The sequence below is a fragment of the Ceratotherium simum genome, chromosome 10 (genome assembly GCF_057802395.1).
Source record: "Ceratotherium simum simum isolate JZ-2026a chromosome 10, ASM5780239v1, whole genome shotgun sequence".
Taxonomy (NCBI): Eukaryota; Metazoa; Chordata; class Mammalia; order Perissodactyla; family Rhinocerotidae; genus Ceratotherium; species Ceratotherium simum.
This window is the reverse complement of record NC_141909.1, coordinates 35,331,551-35,347,355: the sequence shown is the minus strand read 5'-3', so window position 1 is coordinate 35,347,355 and position 15,805 is coordinate 35,331,551. Positions and strand designations below refer to the sequence as shown.

Genomic DNA, 15,805 nt, shown 5'->3' with positions numbered 1-15,805 from the left:
TACCAAATTGCCATTAAAGATTCCAAAAATTTATAAGCATTGGCCCTGGGAAAAACCAACTTTAGTAGTCTTCTCTTCCAAACCTTCCTTTTCTGCGCAAGTTTATTCCCTCCTCTGGGAGAATGAGTGGGGACATGGGACTTATTTAATCCCTCATTTCTCTCCCAACTCCAAATTCTACACCTTCAATGTCTTCCTGCTGCAGGAGACCTTCCAACACAGTGAGGAGATACATCACTCACCCTAAGATGTCAGCGATAGTACAGGACAGCTGCAAGAAAGGTCAAGGCTCAGTGCACAGGAATGCAATCAGAGTATAATTCACAGAACCCTGGCACGAAAGCAGAAGATACAGGAAAGTACACTTGGCCTAGAATTTCTGAAATCACAATATGTAAATAACTGCTTACACATAAATACTAGCACTGCGGAGACAATACAAAAATTCAGTGTTGATGAAAGAAACAGTCACACAAATAAATTCTATTTTTTTAAAAATGCACCTAATTAACAGTCTTATTTATGCTGTAGGAGAGACATATAAGGCGACTTATCCATTGCCGTTAAGAAACTTATCTAATTGGGCAAACACAACTAGCTACTTTTACTATAAATGACTTAGGCAATAAGAATACACAAAAAAGACAGGCAAAATAATTCACAAAAAAATTGTTACAATTTTCTACATAACTAAAGAACAAAAGAAAAAACTAGATGTTTCAGACCAACAGTTCCTTGCAACATTTCATGATGTCCTTGACTTACATTTTACACATTCTAAAGCAGAGATAAGCACCATACAATTTAATTCTAATTACTAGGATTTCTAGGTAAAGATAGTAGAATGAAGCAGGAACAGTTTCTCCTTACTCTATTTTTAGTACCAAAAGCAATAAACAAAAAATGAGAAAAATTCATTAACAGTAACCACACAAAAAAGGGAGAACTACCTTATGCTTATAAAATCTGTAAAGGGGCAGGCAAAGAAAGGCAGCTGTGGCTCAGCGCAGTTCTGAACCAACCAGCTCCCAACCCCGACCCAACATAGCAGTTAAGAGAGAAAAGACTAATCTGGAGAGAAGCAACTGAGGAAGGTTATTCTTTTTTAATTCAATGAAATTAAGTATAATATTTTTATTTTTAAAGTAGCATGATACTATCTAGAATGATGTTCACCAAATATTATCACCAGTTATCTCTTGGGTGATCTTGAATAATCTGTTTCCTTCTTTATATTTTCTGATTTAAATATTTTAAAATTATGAGTATACATTTTTTTAAATAAATGTTATACAGATTTCCAAAATTACTTTAAAGAGAACAAGAAAAATTTCTAATTAACATTTTTCTTCTTTGCTAGGAACTTTTCAGGATCTCCTCCCTGCCTAGCTTTTTTGTTCTGTTTTGTTTTTTTGCTAAGGAAGATTCACCCTGAGCTAACATCTGTGCCAATCTTCCTCTATTTTGTATGTCGCTGCCACAGCATAGTCGCTGCCGAGTGGTGTAGGTCCATGCCCGGAAACCGAACTGGGGTTGCCGAAGCAGAGTGCACTGAACTTAACCACTAAGTCAAGGAATCAGCCCCCTCCCTGCCTAGTTTTAATGAGATACTGGTATACTGGTTTTAGATTATGGGAGAAATGCATTTTAAGAGGCTCCATGTGTGTATGTGAGACCGATCTTCCATTCAAAGGGGCAACACTTTCTGATTTTGTTCATCTTGATTTTGCCTCCTATATCTCACTATGGTTCACCAGATGTGGAATAACCAGTATACGCAAAGCTGACAAAGCTATGTTAAAATAGGTCATTCTGACTCTCCTATCCTAATACCTTGGGTTTTATTTCATCTAAGAAAATGCTACGCCAAAACACTTCTGTCAGTTTCTCTTCTGTCAGTTAACCTTGCTTCAGCTAGGTTATTTACCTCTGGTTCCCTTATAGCACTCAAACTGCATTACAATACAAAAATCTCTTCCTATTTTACCTCCCTATTCTCTTTCAAACTCCAGCATAAAGAACAAAAATTCTTGCAGTTGTGGAAGATGTGCATTAAATAAATCCTCTTCTATTAGAATTTTGGAAATTTATTGATGAAAGACTATACGCTACTTCTTATTTTTATCAACAGGGTTATGACAGAACACTAAGCCAGGGAATGTTCCCATGCTACAGTCCATTGACTGTTTCACTTCTAATCACCAACTGATCTTTCTTAAATGGCAGACTCAGATATTTTTTAGAACTTACTGTAAGTGGAAACTGGGTAGTTAACAACTCTGAAGTCAGACAGTACAACATCAAATCCTAGCTCAACTACTTATCTCTAAGTCTTTGGGAGAAGTCAGCCACCATAAGCTTCAGTTTTCTTAGCGGTCAACTAACAGTAGTATAGTACACATCATTGCTGTGACTAGAGAGGAAATAACGCAAGGAAAGCCTTTGGTGCACAGAGTTCGGCAAAAGGAAAGTACTCATAAATATCAGCTATTCTTATATTATTCGGTTATTTTTCTTTCTGTCATATGAAAGCAGTAATTGTGAGTTAAAGAAATAGGAAATCTGAATAGTTTTTATGATTATTTTAAAAACCTGATTTAAAAAACTGGAAATCTTACATGTACATCTGACAAAGGTTCACACCCAGAATCTCTAAAGACTACCAATAAAAAAGAAAAGGACAACCCAGAAAAACAGGCAAGCTACCTAAAAAGATATCTCACAAAACAAAATTGCCCAAAACATGTGAAAAGGCATTCAACCTTATTGGTACTCAAAGAAACGCAAATAAAACCACATAAGAAACCCACACACACTCAACAGAATGACTAAAATTAAAAAGACTCACAATAACAAGTATCGGCAAAGATGTGGAGCAAGGGAAACTCATATGCTGCTGGTGGGACTATAAATACAACTACTTTAAAAAGTTTGGCATTATCTATTCAAGTTGAAGAAACACATAACCTAAGATCCAGCAATTTTACTTCTAGATACACACTCAAGAGAAATGCATGCATACATGCATCAATAGACATGGACAACTATGCTTCCACACTGGAAGCAACCTAACAGCATCTGCAGTAGACGGAATAAGCTGTAGTACATTTGTACAATGAAACATGATTATTACAGTGAAAAGGAATGCATTACAGCTACACACAACATAAATGAACCTTGTAAACATAATGTTAAACTAAAGAACCCATAAAAAAAAGACTGCTGTAAGATTCCATTTATATCAAGTTCAAAAATCTTACAAAATTAAAATGCAGTGTTGAGAGATCCATGCTTAATCAGTAAAACTGTTAAAAGTACGAAAGTATCTCCATAAAAGTCAAGACAGCAGTTAGAGAGGAGGAGAGCAGGAGGGAGAGGTTAGTAATAGGGGGAGCGCAAGGAAACTTTTAGGGTGCTGGCAATGAGAACTGTATGAATATTCTCTTCATGATAAATTTTTGCTCTGTAAATGTGCTTTGTTTACCTTTTTGCGTATTTTTTTTTTGTGAGGATTGGGCCTGAGCTAACATCTGTTGCCAATCTTCCTCTCTTTTTCCTTCGCTTGAGGAAGATTGTCGTTGAGCTAACATCTGTGCCAATCTTCCTCTATTTTGTATGTGGTATGCTGCCACAGCATGGCTTGATGAGCACTGTGCAGGTCCACACGTGGGATCCCAACCTGTGAACCCCAGGCCACCGAAGCAGAGCACGCAAACTTAACCACTACACCACTGGGCCAGCCCCTGCATAAGATTAATTAAAAAGTTTTAAAAAGCACAAAACCAATGATCCAAATCAGAACTTACTGGAGTGTCACTTAATCTGAGATGGGTAAGCTACATGTTTTATAATAGTCCTATTTCCTCAAAGAAAAAAGACTAGAGGGAAGCCACTTTGTCCTTGGACAAGTTTTAAGAGGGACTAAACTTGAAGTTTCAGCATTCATGGTGAGTTAGTACTATATAAACACGGAAATAAAATCACCTGATTTTTTTTTTTTTTAATTTTTATTTATTTTTTTCCCCCAAAGCCTCAGTAGATAGTTGTATGTCATAGTTGCACATCCTTCTAGTTGCTGTATGTGGGACGCGGCCTCAGCATGGCCAGAGAAGTGGTGCGTCGGTGCACGCCTGGGATCCGAACCCGGGCCGCCAGCAGTGGAGCGCACGCACTTAACCACTAAGCCACGGGGCCGGCCCTAAAATCACCTGATATTTTAAACTAGCGTGTGAAAGCAGGAGAAGGAACACAACACTTTTCCTGTTCCCAATCTCAGCAATTAAAAGGTAGTGAATTTGAATCTGAAACATGGCAGTCCTCTGGGCCCATGTTGGCAGCGCTACTTAATTGGCCTCAGCAGTTCCCTGGTGTCTAAATCATTCTTCCCTTTTCTTGAAGGATAAATACATGTTCACAGCCGGGTAGCTCTATCAGCCTCATTTCCTGCCTAGAGAAACTCAGAAGTCTGACAGCCTTCCTTCATTTTGTCCCGTACTGGGCCCTTTCAGTCCAACCCAGCCATGTTTTGTGCTGAGATGGATGACTGGATCTATGAGTCACACCTCTAAGCTCTTCAGCAAAAGCTGGCCCAGAACCACTCTTGGCCTTCTCTCCAGAGCATACTATCTGGATAGGCTGAGAATTTTCCAAAGCAAGCACTGGTTCCTTCTTGCTTACCAGTTCCATCCTCAATTTCTCATTCCTCTTACATTTTACTATAAGCAAGCAAGAAGAAATCAGTCTGCACTTTCCATACTTTGGAAATTTCCTCAGCTAAATATCCAAGTTCATTGCTTGCAAGTTGTATTTTCCTTCCAACAGCAGAGTAAAGTTCAGCCAAGTGCTCTGTCACTTTATAGCAAGGATAGCTTTTCCTCCAGTGTCCAATAACATGTTCCCCATTTCCATCTTGAGACCTCACCAGAAGCACCTTTAATGTTCATAATTCTAGCAAGATTGTGTTCATAGTGATATATGTATTTGCTAAGATGACTGAGGCTTTCTCTACAGCTCTTCTCTCTTCTTTCTGAGCACTCACCAGCATCACCTTTAATGGCCACAGTTCTAACAACAGTCTCTTCAAGGCCATCTAGGCTGTTTCTATCAAGTGCCTTAAAAACTTTCCAATCTCCACCCATTACCCAATTCCAAAGCCACTTCTAGTTTTAGGTATTTCTTACAGCAGCACTCCACTTCCCAGTAGTAAATCTGTATTAGATTTCTAGGGCTGCCACAACAAAGTACCACAAACTGGGTGGCTTAAAACAACTATTCTCTCACAGTTCTGGAGGCAGAAATCCAAAAACTAGGCGTCAGCAGGGCCATCCTCTCTCTGAAGGCTCTAACAGAGGACCCTTCCTTTCCTCTTCCTAGCTTCTGGTGCCTGCCGAGAATCCTTGGCTGCCTTTGGCTTGTAAACGGCATCACTCCAATCTCTGCCTTTGTCTTCACATGGCACTCTCCCCTCTGTGTCTGTCTTCATATGGTGCTCTCTTTGTGTATCTGTGTCTAAATTTCCCTTGTCTTATAAGGACATCAGTCATTAATCCATTATGATCTCATCTTAATTTGATTACACCTGCAGATACACTATTGCCAAATAAGCTCACATTCACTGGTACCAGACTTGAGCACGTCTTTTTTGGGACAGACACAATTTTACCCACAACACAAAGAAAATTCCAAACACAGTTGGAGACTTCTGGGAAAAGACAACATGGTCCATGAGAGCAGCAATTTTTGTGATCTGAACATCGGCTACTAAGCTCCTGGTCTTCAGAATTTCTCCTGATGGTGACAGAAGCTAGTTTAATCACGTTTAGGATCTTGCAGACAACTTCATCATTAATCATTTTCTAAATAAAAGCATCTTTATTTAGAAAGAACTAACATACAAATCTCTACCTTTAGTGCTTCAGTGGCCTTGCGAAGTTCCTTAATAACTGACGATAAAGCTTCTGGGTTAATTCCTTGTTCACAAAGCCGTACGCAAATAGAGAGAGTTTCCATATCTAAGCCAGTATTCAAAATTCTTGAAATCTCAAGCAGAACTGAAAAAAGACAGAAAATTTTAAAAACAGAATCTTACAACATTTAAAAATATGTACATAATACTTTTGTTGTTAATTCATATAATACTGCATAATACCAAAGAACTAGCATTGCATCCCTAGATTTGGAAATTGGCATGTAATACTGTCTTGCCCTTACTTAGCTCTAGAAACTTAAAAAATAAACTTACAACCTCCTTCCTCATAACTGCTATTTACATCTTGGTTTATATTCTACCTCTCATTTAATATCTATCTAAAATTTATGCATCATAATCAGGATTATTCTGAACATTTCCTTACTTTTTAGTATTCTTTTACAATGTAATTTCATTAGTCACATAACATTCCATTTAAGGAAACACCATACATCACTTAACCTCTCTACTACTTTAAGAGTTAGGTAGGTCTCATGTTTCCCCCATTAATAGTGTGATAAGCATCTGCACATACGAACTAAATTTTATTTTATTAGGATAAATTCCTAGAAGTGGAACTGCTCAGTCAGTAATATACATATTTAAGGCTTTAAAAGTATTTAGAAACTTTTACAATTTGACAAATCTTTGTCAAATCTAATAAAAATGAAACCTTATATTTTTTAACTTCATTTTTATAGTATTTCATTTTATTATTATAGTTTATAAAACATATAGTTATAACAATATTTATTATAGTTTATAAAACTATTTGTCTTTGACATGAGAAGCACTAGCACAGACAACCACAGGATGTAAATACATTCATTCACTCCATTAAACTTTTGTTTTATGGTGGCTGTTTCCCAGAATGTGTTTAGAAATTTTTAAGTGAATGGTCAACATGTTATCTGTTGTTTCCTGTATCATTTTCCCTTGGCATTACACTTAGAAAGTTATTCCTCACGCAAAGATTAAATAATTATTCACCAGTATTCTCTTCTAGCATTTGAAAGTTTATTTCTCCTCCCTCCATAAACATTTAAATACTTAACTCTCTGGATTTTGGGTCAAAGAACCTCTAACTTTTCCTTTCAAGAATAAGTCAGTTGCCCCAATACTATTTATTGAATGATCTATCCTTTTACCCCTGAGTTAATATGCTGCCTTTATCACACAGTAAATTCCGATATACCTACAGATTTGTTGCATGTCTATCTTGTGCCAGAGAAATAATTTTAACTACTAACTTTACATTGCATGTAGTAGGTTAAAGATACCTTTATTGCGCCGGCCCCGTGGCTTAGCGGTTAGGTGCGCGCGCTCCGCTGCTGGCGGCCCGGGTTCAGATCCCGGGCGCGCACCGACACACCGCTTCTCGGGCCATGCTGAGGCCGTGTCCCACATATAGCAACTAGAAGGTTGTGCAGCTATGACATACAACTATCTGCTGGGGCTTTGGGGGGAAAAATAAATAAATAAAATCTTTAAAAAAAAAAAAAAAAAGATACCTTTATTACCTTTCATTATTATAAGCCCTTTTATTCTCTCAGTGAACTTAAAAATTTTGAGTCGGCTGGCCCAGTGGCGCAGCGGTTAAGCGCCCACGTCCCGCTTAGGTGGCCCGGGGTTCACAGGCTTGGATCCCGGGCACGCACCAATGCTCCGCTTATCAAGCCATGCTGTGGTGGTGTCCCATATAAAGTAGAGGAAGATGAGCACGGATGTTAGCCCAGGGCCAATCTTCCTCAGCAAGAGGAGGATTGGCATCGGATGTTAGCTCAGGGCTGATCTTCCTCACACACACAAAAAAATTTTGATTGATTTCAAAAACAAATTCCATTTCAATTCTGATTTGAATTGCATGAAAACTATCTATTATTTTGGGACAAATGGGCAAGCTAACAATATGAAGTGTTCTATTAATTTAAGTCTAAGTCTGTCTGAAAACTTTCATAGTATTTATGATGATCATGAGATGCACTCTTCCTACTTTTCCATATTAGACATTCATTTTCATCTCTAGAAGTTCAATTTGAGTCTTTTTAAAAATATGTCTTCCATGCCTTTAATTAACTTTTTGAACACATGGAGTACAGTTTTAATATCCTTGTCTGCTAATCCTAACATCTGTGTCAGTTTTGGGTCCGTTTCAACTGACTGAATTTTTCTCATCATGGGTCGTATTTTCCTGCTTTGCATACCTAATAATTTTTGACTGAATTCCAGACATTGTGAATTCTGTCTTGTTGGGTACTAGATATTTTTGTATTTCTATACATATTCTTGAGTTTTGCAATGAGATGCAGTTTATCTGGGAAGAGTTTGATCCTTTTGGGTCTTTTAAGATTTATTAGTAAGGACCAGAGCCCTGTTTAGTGTAGGGCTAATTACTCCACATCACTGAGGTAAGACCCCCTGAGTCCTCTACCCAATGTCTCGTGAAGTGTGAAGTTTTCCATTCTGGCTGGTAGATACAGGCACTATCCTCAGTCCTGTGTGAGCATTATGATTCCCTCTAATCCTTTCAGATGGTTCTTTCCCCAGCTTTGTGGGTACTTTCCTCACACACATGTGCTAATCAATGCTCTGCTGAATAGCTGAGGGAGACCTTTCTGCAGATCTCTAGAATTCTGGGTGCAGCTCTTTCTTCTCACTCTGTCTTTAAAACTCTACCTTCCTTGGTCTCCCTAGACTCTTAAGTTCCTTCTGCTCAAATCAGGGTGTCCACTGCATTCTGCCTGGGTTCCCCTCTCCCCCCACTGCATCGTGGCCTGGAAACCCTCTGAAGGCAGTAAGCTGGGGCAACTATCCAGCTCACTTCGTTCATTTCCTGTCTCTCAGGGATCACTGGCCTTCGCTGTCCTTCGATGTCCAGTGTCTTGAAAACCACTGTCCTGCATGTTGTGCCTGGGTTTTGTTGGTTGTTTCAGGTAGGAGGGTAAATCCAGTCCCTCTTATTCCATCTTGGCTGAAAGCTGACAGCACTTCTCATTTTCATTTCTTCAGTTTTGATATGCCAACATACTAATACTTTGCTCTTTAGTTATATTCAGGGTGTTATTCATGTTACCTGTTGAATTTAAGATTTCTAATTTCCCCCATAATTGTTTGTTCATTTCACAGGTAAGTGCTTATTTTTAACCACTTCTTATTTTGTGACTGTTCTTGTTGCCTTTACCTACTTGAGACTACATTCTTATCTTAACCTATTTTTGAGATTTCTGTTTTCTGTTTCTTCAAGCATAAGCAAGTGGCAAAAGAGAGTGGTTAAAAGTGTGCTCTCTGGAGCCAGACTACCTGGGTTCAAATTTCACTTTCATCACTTATTTGGCAAGACAACCTCTCTGTGCCTTCACTTCATCATTCTGTAAAATGGGGATAACAGTACTTACTTTATCGGTTATGGTGAGGATTAAAGGACACACTTAGAATGATGTTTGGCATATGGCAGTGCTCAATAAAAGCGTTAGCTATTACGACTACTTTCTTTTTTTCATTTTTCATGTTAGTTGTTTATGTTTTTTATCTGCCTTAGGTGCTTAGTGATTTTTGGCTGAAAGCTCATTTTCCACCAGGGGACTTTTCTTGGATATCCTGGATTGGTGATGCGTTCTTGGACAGGTAGTCTCACACTGGTCTCTCGATCAGGCCTTGTAGAAGCATCCTGGCTCCAGACCCACAGGACACACGGATGGTGCTTCTCAATCCCTGGCCGTGGCAGACGGCACTCTCCTGGCCCCCAGCTGCACTAACACAGGGCAGCGTGCTTCATCAGCTTCCACTCCCAGTCCCCTGCTGTGGTTCCCATCTGCTCCTTTCTCTGGGGGAAACTTCTCTCTTTCTAATCAATGGAGACTTCCCTTTCTTGTTTTTGAACATGGTTAAGCTGATAACTGTATTTTAATATTATTTCCTGTCATTTTTATATGCTTGGAGCAGAAAGTTTCAGCAAGCACTTCATCATCAATTTTGATAGTGAATCATCAATTTCTTTAATTTATAGTTTTGATTGTTTTCATAAATGGATTTCTGCCTTGCTCTTGCATATTCTAAGTGGTTAGCGCTGATACTCTAGGATATTACTTATTTTTATTTTGTAGCCAGCCACCTTAACATACTCTACTGAAGCCTCTAACAGTTTTTCAGTTGATTCTCTCGCGTTTTCTAGTCAGATAACCATATCACCTACAAATAACAGTTCCGCGTCCTTTTTCATAGTCTCTTTCTCTTCTTACCCTGCACTATTTGCTAAACCTTTGATATCAATGTTTAAAAAAAGAGCAGTAAAAGCAGGTATTCCCAATTTTATTTAGAATGTATTTAAAATTAACGTTAAGGATGATGTTGGTTTCATATAACCATCCTTTAGCATGTTAAAAATTTACTGTTTTCTTTTGCTAAGACTTTAAAACGAGGAAAAAAATGTGGAGTCTTTTCAATACCTTTTCATCAACCACTGAAATGACCAGGTAGCTTTTCTCCTTTGACCTAGTGAGGTAATGTATTATACTGACAGGCCACATTCACAGCTGAAGAACACCGAGCTTGGGAAATTCGTAGCAGTTAGCAAAGCTTCTCTTTATCTGGAGGTAGATGTTACCTCATCCCTCACTGTTGCTCACTATACACACAACCCTGAGAAACAGGAGGAGGAAAGAGCAGTCAGGACCTTGCATTCCTGGCATATGCAACAAGAATGTGCAGGAATGCTCAGGGCTCATGGAAGACTGCATCTCCCAATAGTGAATGCGTGATGTCTGAGGCTAAGTTACAAAAGGCAATATAACTTCCTCTGGCTCTCTCTTGAGACACTCTCCCATGGAACCCAGCTTCCAAGTGTGAGGAAGCCCACAGGTTCCCAACAACAGCCCCTGTTGAGGGGCCAGCTAACAGCCAGCATCAACTAACAGACAGTTAAGTGAGGAAGCTTTGAGATGATTCCAGACTCAGCACTATCTAACTGCAATGCACGAGACACCCTTCGTGAGAAATACCTAGATGAGCCTGAACAACACCCAGAACTACAAGACAGAAGTACTTTTTGTTGTTTTATGTCACTAAGTTTGGGGTCATTTGTTATGCAGCAACAGATAACTAGCACACATATTCTGACCCTATGCCAACTCTCCAACAACATCATCATCATGACCATCATCATTAACTGTTTCTGACAAATTCTCCTCTCTCTCCCATTTTCTCTTCATGGTAGAACCCTATGTATAAATGACAACTTTGTTCATGCTTTTCTCCTCTGCCTTTTCTCTTCCCTCCATATAACTCCATGCTGTCTTTTAGGTCCATCTCAGTACTACTGTTACTTCTTGTAAGCTTTCTTTTAAAATTCACACTGATCTTTACTTCCTAACTTTACAAACTGTCTGTAGTCAATAAGTATTTCTGTAGTGTCTACTGTTTAACTGGTACCTGTATGTATTTTGTGCCTACTACACTACTGCTGGAAACGTAGTTGTGAACAAGATAGATATGGTCCCAGTTCTCGCGGACACTGCAGTCTAGAAAAAGAGACAGATATTAAAATAACTGATTCCAGTTATGATAAGTAAAATAAAGGAAAAGTGCAGCATACTTTCAAAACATATCACAAAGGCATCTTACCTAGTTGTACAGGACACAGTGCTTAGGAAAGACTTGTCTGAAGAAGTGACAATTAAGCTTAGTTGTCAAGGGTGAATAGGAATCAACCCAACTAATGCAGAGGCAGGAGGAAGGGCAAAGACTAGGAGCCAAGAAAATAGCTTGTGCAAAAGTTCGCATGCTGGGGAGAAATTGGTAAATTCACAGCTGAAGGCAATGTAATTAAAGGGGATGAAGAGGTGTAAAATATCAGATGAGGCAGACATGAAAATCCACCCAGGCCCTATTGAAGATTTTAGAACTCTGGGAAGCTACTAGAAGATACAAAACGGGAGCGTGACAAAATCAGATTTTCAATTTTAAAAGACTTTGGCCGCATAATACAGAATGGATCTTGGAAAGTGGTAGAACACATGTGGAGAGGGAGTTCAGCTAAATTATTGCGATTCTGGTGAAAGACTGGTGGGCACTGTGGACAGGAGGGACAAGTGGTCAAATCTGAGATGGATGAAGAACTGAAAAGTTCTTAGTGAAGAAAAGAAGACAGGAGAGGTGAGAGAAAGCCAGACTGACTCCCAGGTTTCTTCCTCACATGAGTAACTAGACCAGTGGTGGTAGCATGGATTATACGTTTGTTTCACTGACACTGCCTTGTACACTGTGGACTCTCTTAACTCCTTTTTCTAGCTTACTACCTGATATACAAAGTAGTATTACACTGGAAGAGGTACATTTTTATAATTGTCAAAAACATAATCACTAGTAGTAAAAAAGGGATAAGGAAAATTCTAGAATATAAGAAAATAAGAATTAAAGTATGAAGCTATCAATAAAGAGTATCTAAAATTTCAAAATGTTGAAAAGCAAAAAGAGGCGATAGAACACACTGGAGGAAAGAGAGAAGTAGTTGAAAGAGCCTGACATTTTAAAGAGGGAGTGTGGAAAGAGAATGTTGAGGATCTAAGAGTGACAGTAGAGAATCTTATGCAACAGATTAGGGCCAGGATCAATCAGGTTCTTTTCAGAGTGATCTGTGCGCACAAATAACAGAAGTCCACTGCTTCCTCCCCTGTCTGAAGTATCTTTATCAAAATCCTTTCAATTCACAATAAAATTACAAATATTTGTAGCTGAGTTCTACAATCCTTGCAAATCACTGACACCCATTAAAAGATTAAATCACTGTTAGCTGACTCTAATACTGACAGGAGAGAGGTGGTAAGAGGATGAGGAGAAATAGGCTAGATCTTGAAGGAGGGGAGTCAGACTCAACAAGTTTTGAACACTTCAGTTAGGCTCTCATGGATAGTGAAACCCCTCATTAACAGAATTTCAAAAATAATTGTGTTTGAGTAGGTCAGCCCAGCACCTTGGGCAAGCTAAAGTTTTATTTCTGGGAATGAGGGTGGAGGAAGGTGGGATTATAAAAGACTGCATTTAGGCCTCTTTCAGTTGAGTGTATGGTCAATTACTTACAGTGCAAGTGTCACTGTTTCCCTTTGTGCCTGAATCATTATTGACAGTATGAAAAATAGTCATTAACTTAGCAATAATTTCACTTCACATTTTAGGTGACTGTCTTGGACCCGATTATGGCATGATAGCAGGGATTTTCTGTAAGTTTACAGTTCTAATGGACACAACAGTATCTGGCAGCCACATTTAACAAGGCTGAGGGCCGGCCCCATGGCTTAGCGGTTAAGTGCGCGTGCTCCACTACTGGCGGCCCGGGGTTCAGATCCCGGGCGTGCACCAACGCACCACTTCTCCAGCCATGCTGAGGCCGCGTCCACATACTAGAAGAATGTGCAACTATGACATACAACTACCTACTGGGGCTTTGGGGGAAAAAAAAAAGGAGGAGGATTGGCAATAGATGTTAGCTCAGAGCTGGTCTTCCTCAGCAAAAAAAAGAAAGAAAAAAGAGGAGGATTAGCATGGATGTTAGCTCAGGGATGATCTTCCTCACAAAAAAAAAAAAAAAAAAACCAACAACAACAAAGGCTGATCCGCTGCCTACTTGGGGCCTTTCTTTTTACCTTCTGGTGTGTGGCCAAACTGCATGCAGAGGAACAGTGTTCTCTAATCCACACATTCTCTCCTCCAATTTTTGCTTTTTTAAAAAAATCTGGCATTTCTTCACTTTTTCATGTTCTTACACTCTCTAAAATCTTTATTTTACACACAGGTCTCTCAGTAAAAATCTTGATGATGGAACCAATACAAACTATCAGTTCTCATTTCTACATCAGTAGTTCCACCCGAGATAAAACGCTGAGTTTTCTATTCAAATAGGATCCTGTGGCCGTAGACAATAATGCTGTATACATATAGCTTTTCTGTACATAAATCCACTTACAGGGCTGGCCTGTGGCTGAGCGGTTAAGTGCGCACGCTCTGCTACTGGCGGCCCCGGGATAGGGCGCACACCAACGCACCGCTTCTCTGGCCATGCTGAGGCCATGTCCCACATACAGCAACTAGAAGGATGTGCAGCTATGACATACAACTATCTACTGGGGCTTTGGGGGAAAAAAATAAAAGAAAAATAAAAGAAAAATCCACTTACAAAACAAAATTAATAAGCTTTGATACATCAAGAAGGATGGGAAATAGGCTGAGTATGATGTTAAGAACAAAATTCTATTTTTCAGAAAAACTGCAAGGCAGATACTTGGTAAGTAAAAAATTAGATGCAAAGGCTCTAATAATATAAGTAATTCTGTGAAAAGGAAAGCAGCAGCCAGTGCAGAAAAAGCCAGAAGCCTTATCAGAAATCTCTATAAGGAAGGGTTATATTAGGCAGTGGAGCCTACAGTGAAGGAGACAGAGGTAGGATATGTAGGCCAATACTGCTTAGCGAGAATTCCATGGGGTTATGTTTTAACAGAGATAGAGGGTGATATGGGTATCCCCTGGAAAATGCAAAAAGCAATGTCTAACATCCATCAAACACATATATACGTAGATGCGAATAAAACAGAGACAAAGGAGTCTGTAAGCGGGATGCCATTTTAACACAAAAATAATACAGTAACTATCTTTTAATGATCACCTTCAATATGCCTTTACCTAGTTATCTTATTTAAACACTCACGATAACCCTAGGAGGCAGTAACGTCATTTTACACACACACACACGCAGCAGACTTAAAGATGTTTAAGCAGTTTGTCCAAGTTCACCACTAGGGGTACAAAGTGGCAGAGCCCGCATTAGAGCTTAGAGAGAGGGTAACTCCAAGACGCTCAGTCTTCTACCACCTGTGTGTCGGCTTTAAGCCGCACGCCTCGGGGCGCGAAGACAGAGAAATACACTACCGGCCCCGGACACCGGCGTCACCCGCTCCATGACGAAAGTGGGGCGATTCTGATGAAGGGGCGACTCGTTCATTCACCGAATGTTTAAAAAGCGCCTACTAAAATGCAAGGGACAAAGGATGTAGCGGTGACCGAAGAGACACGGCCACGGTGCGCACAGGCTGACAGTCTGGAGGGCTTCCACGGCGCGCCCCGCTCGCGACTAAAAGCAAGGGACTCACTGGGCGCGCCGCGCAGGATCCGGCGCGGCAGGAGACGGGTGGCGTTGGCGGAGCGCGCGGGGCTGGGCAGCGAGGGAAGGACGCGAGGACCCGGCGCGGGGGAGGCGCGTGGCGCGCGGGGAGGGGGTGCGGGCGGAGCGCGGGGGTGGTAGGCGGCCTGCGGGGTCCGGCGCGGCGCGCCGGGCTGGGCCGCGAGGGAAGGACGCGAGGACCCGGCGCGGGAGAGGGGCGTGGCGCGCGGGGAGGGGGCGCGGGCGGCGCGCGGGGGTCCGGCGTGGGACGGACGGGGCACGCGCCGGGCTGACGTGGAGGCCCAACGCCGTGCACGCGACAAACTACGCAGGAGCGAAGAGACAACTCTCCAAAGATGGAGCCACCAGCCCTGCGGCCGTGGCGGATCGCCTGGGAGGCTCTTCAAAGATGCCGTTGGGGGCAGGAACTGGACCTAAAGTCCTGCTGGGCTCACCTCCGCCTGGGGGCCTTGGCTCTGGGAAACGGAAGCGAGGTAAAGGGGGCGAAACGGGCACTCACCGTCCATGGTCTCCCTGACCGCGTTCAGATTCGCCGCCGCCGTCGCTGCCCCGGCGCCGCCACTACTCGCCATGGCGGAGGCCGAGGGAGGTGGGAGAAGGGCCTGACCCGGAACTGGAGCGCCTTCCTTTCTCCTGGGCAATCACACCGCGCGTCCCCCGCTCACGCC

General features: G+C 41.1%; 1 protein-coding gene across 2 annotated transcripts in view; it reads right to left on the bottom strand.

The window, feature by feature from the left end:
- The window catches only part of MZT1 (mitotic spindle organizing protein 1), a 28,458-nt gene extending 12,666 nt beyond the window's left edge, over positions 1 to 15,792 (bottom strand). The window contains exons 1-2 of one of the 2 annotated variants that reach the window (XM_087435993.1): positions 15,637 to 15,792; positions 5,905 to 6,050 (exon numbers count right to left, since the gene is read on the bottom strand). In XM_087435993.1, coding sequence (XP_087292119.1) covers positions 5,905 to 6,050; positions 15,637 to 15,709 — 219 coding nt within the window. In that variant the 5' untranslated portion in view covers positions 15,710 to 15,792. The remainder of the gene's footprint in view (positions 1 to 5,904; positions 6,051 to 15,636) is intronic. The other variant, XM_004423070.3, reaches the window with a different exon arrangement.
- Between the last annotated feature and the right edge of the window lie 13 nt (positions 15,793 to 15,805).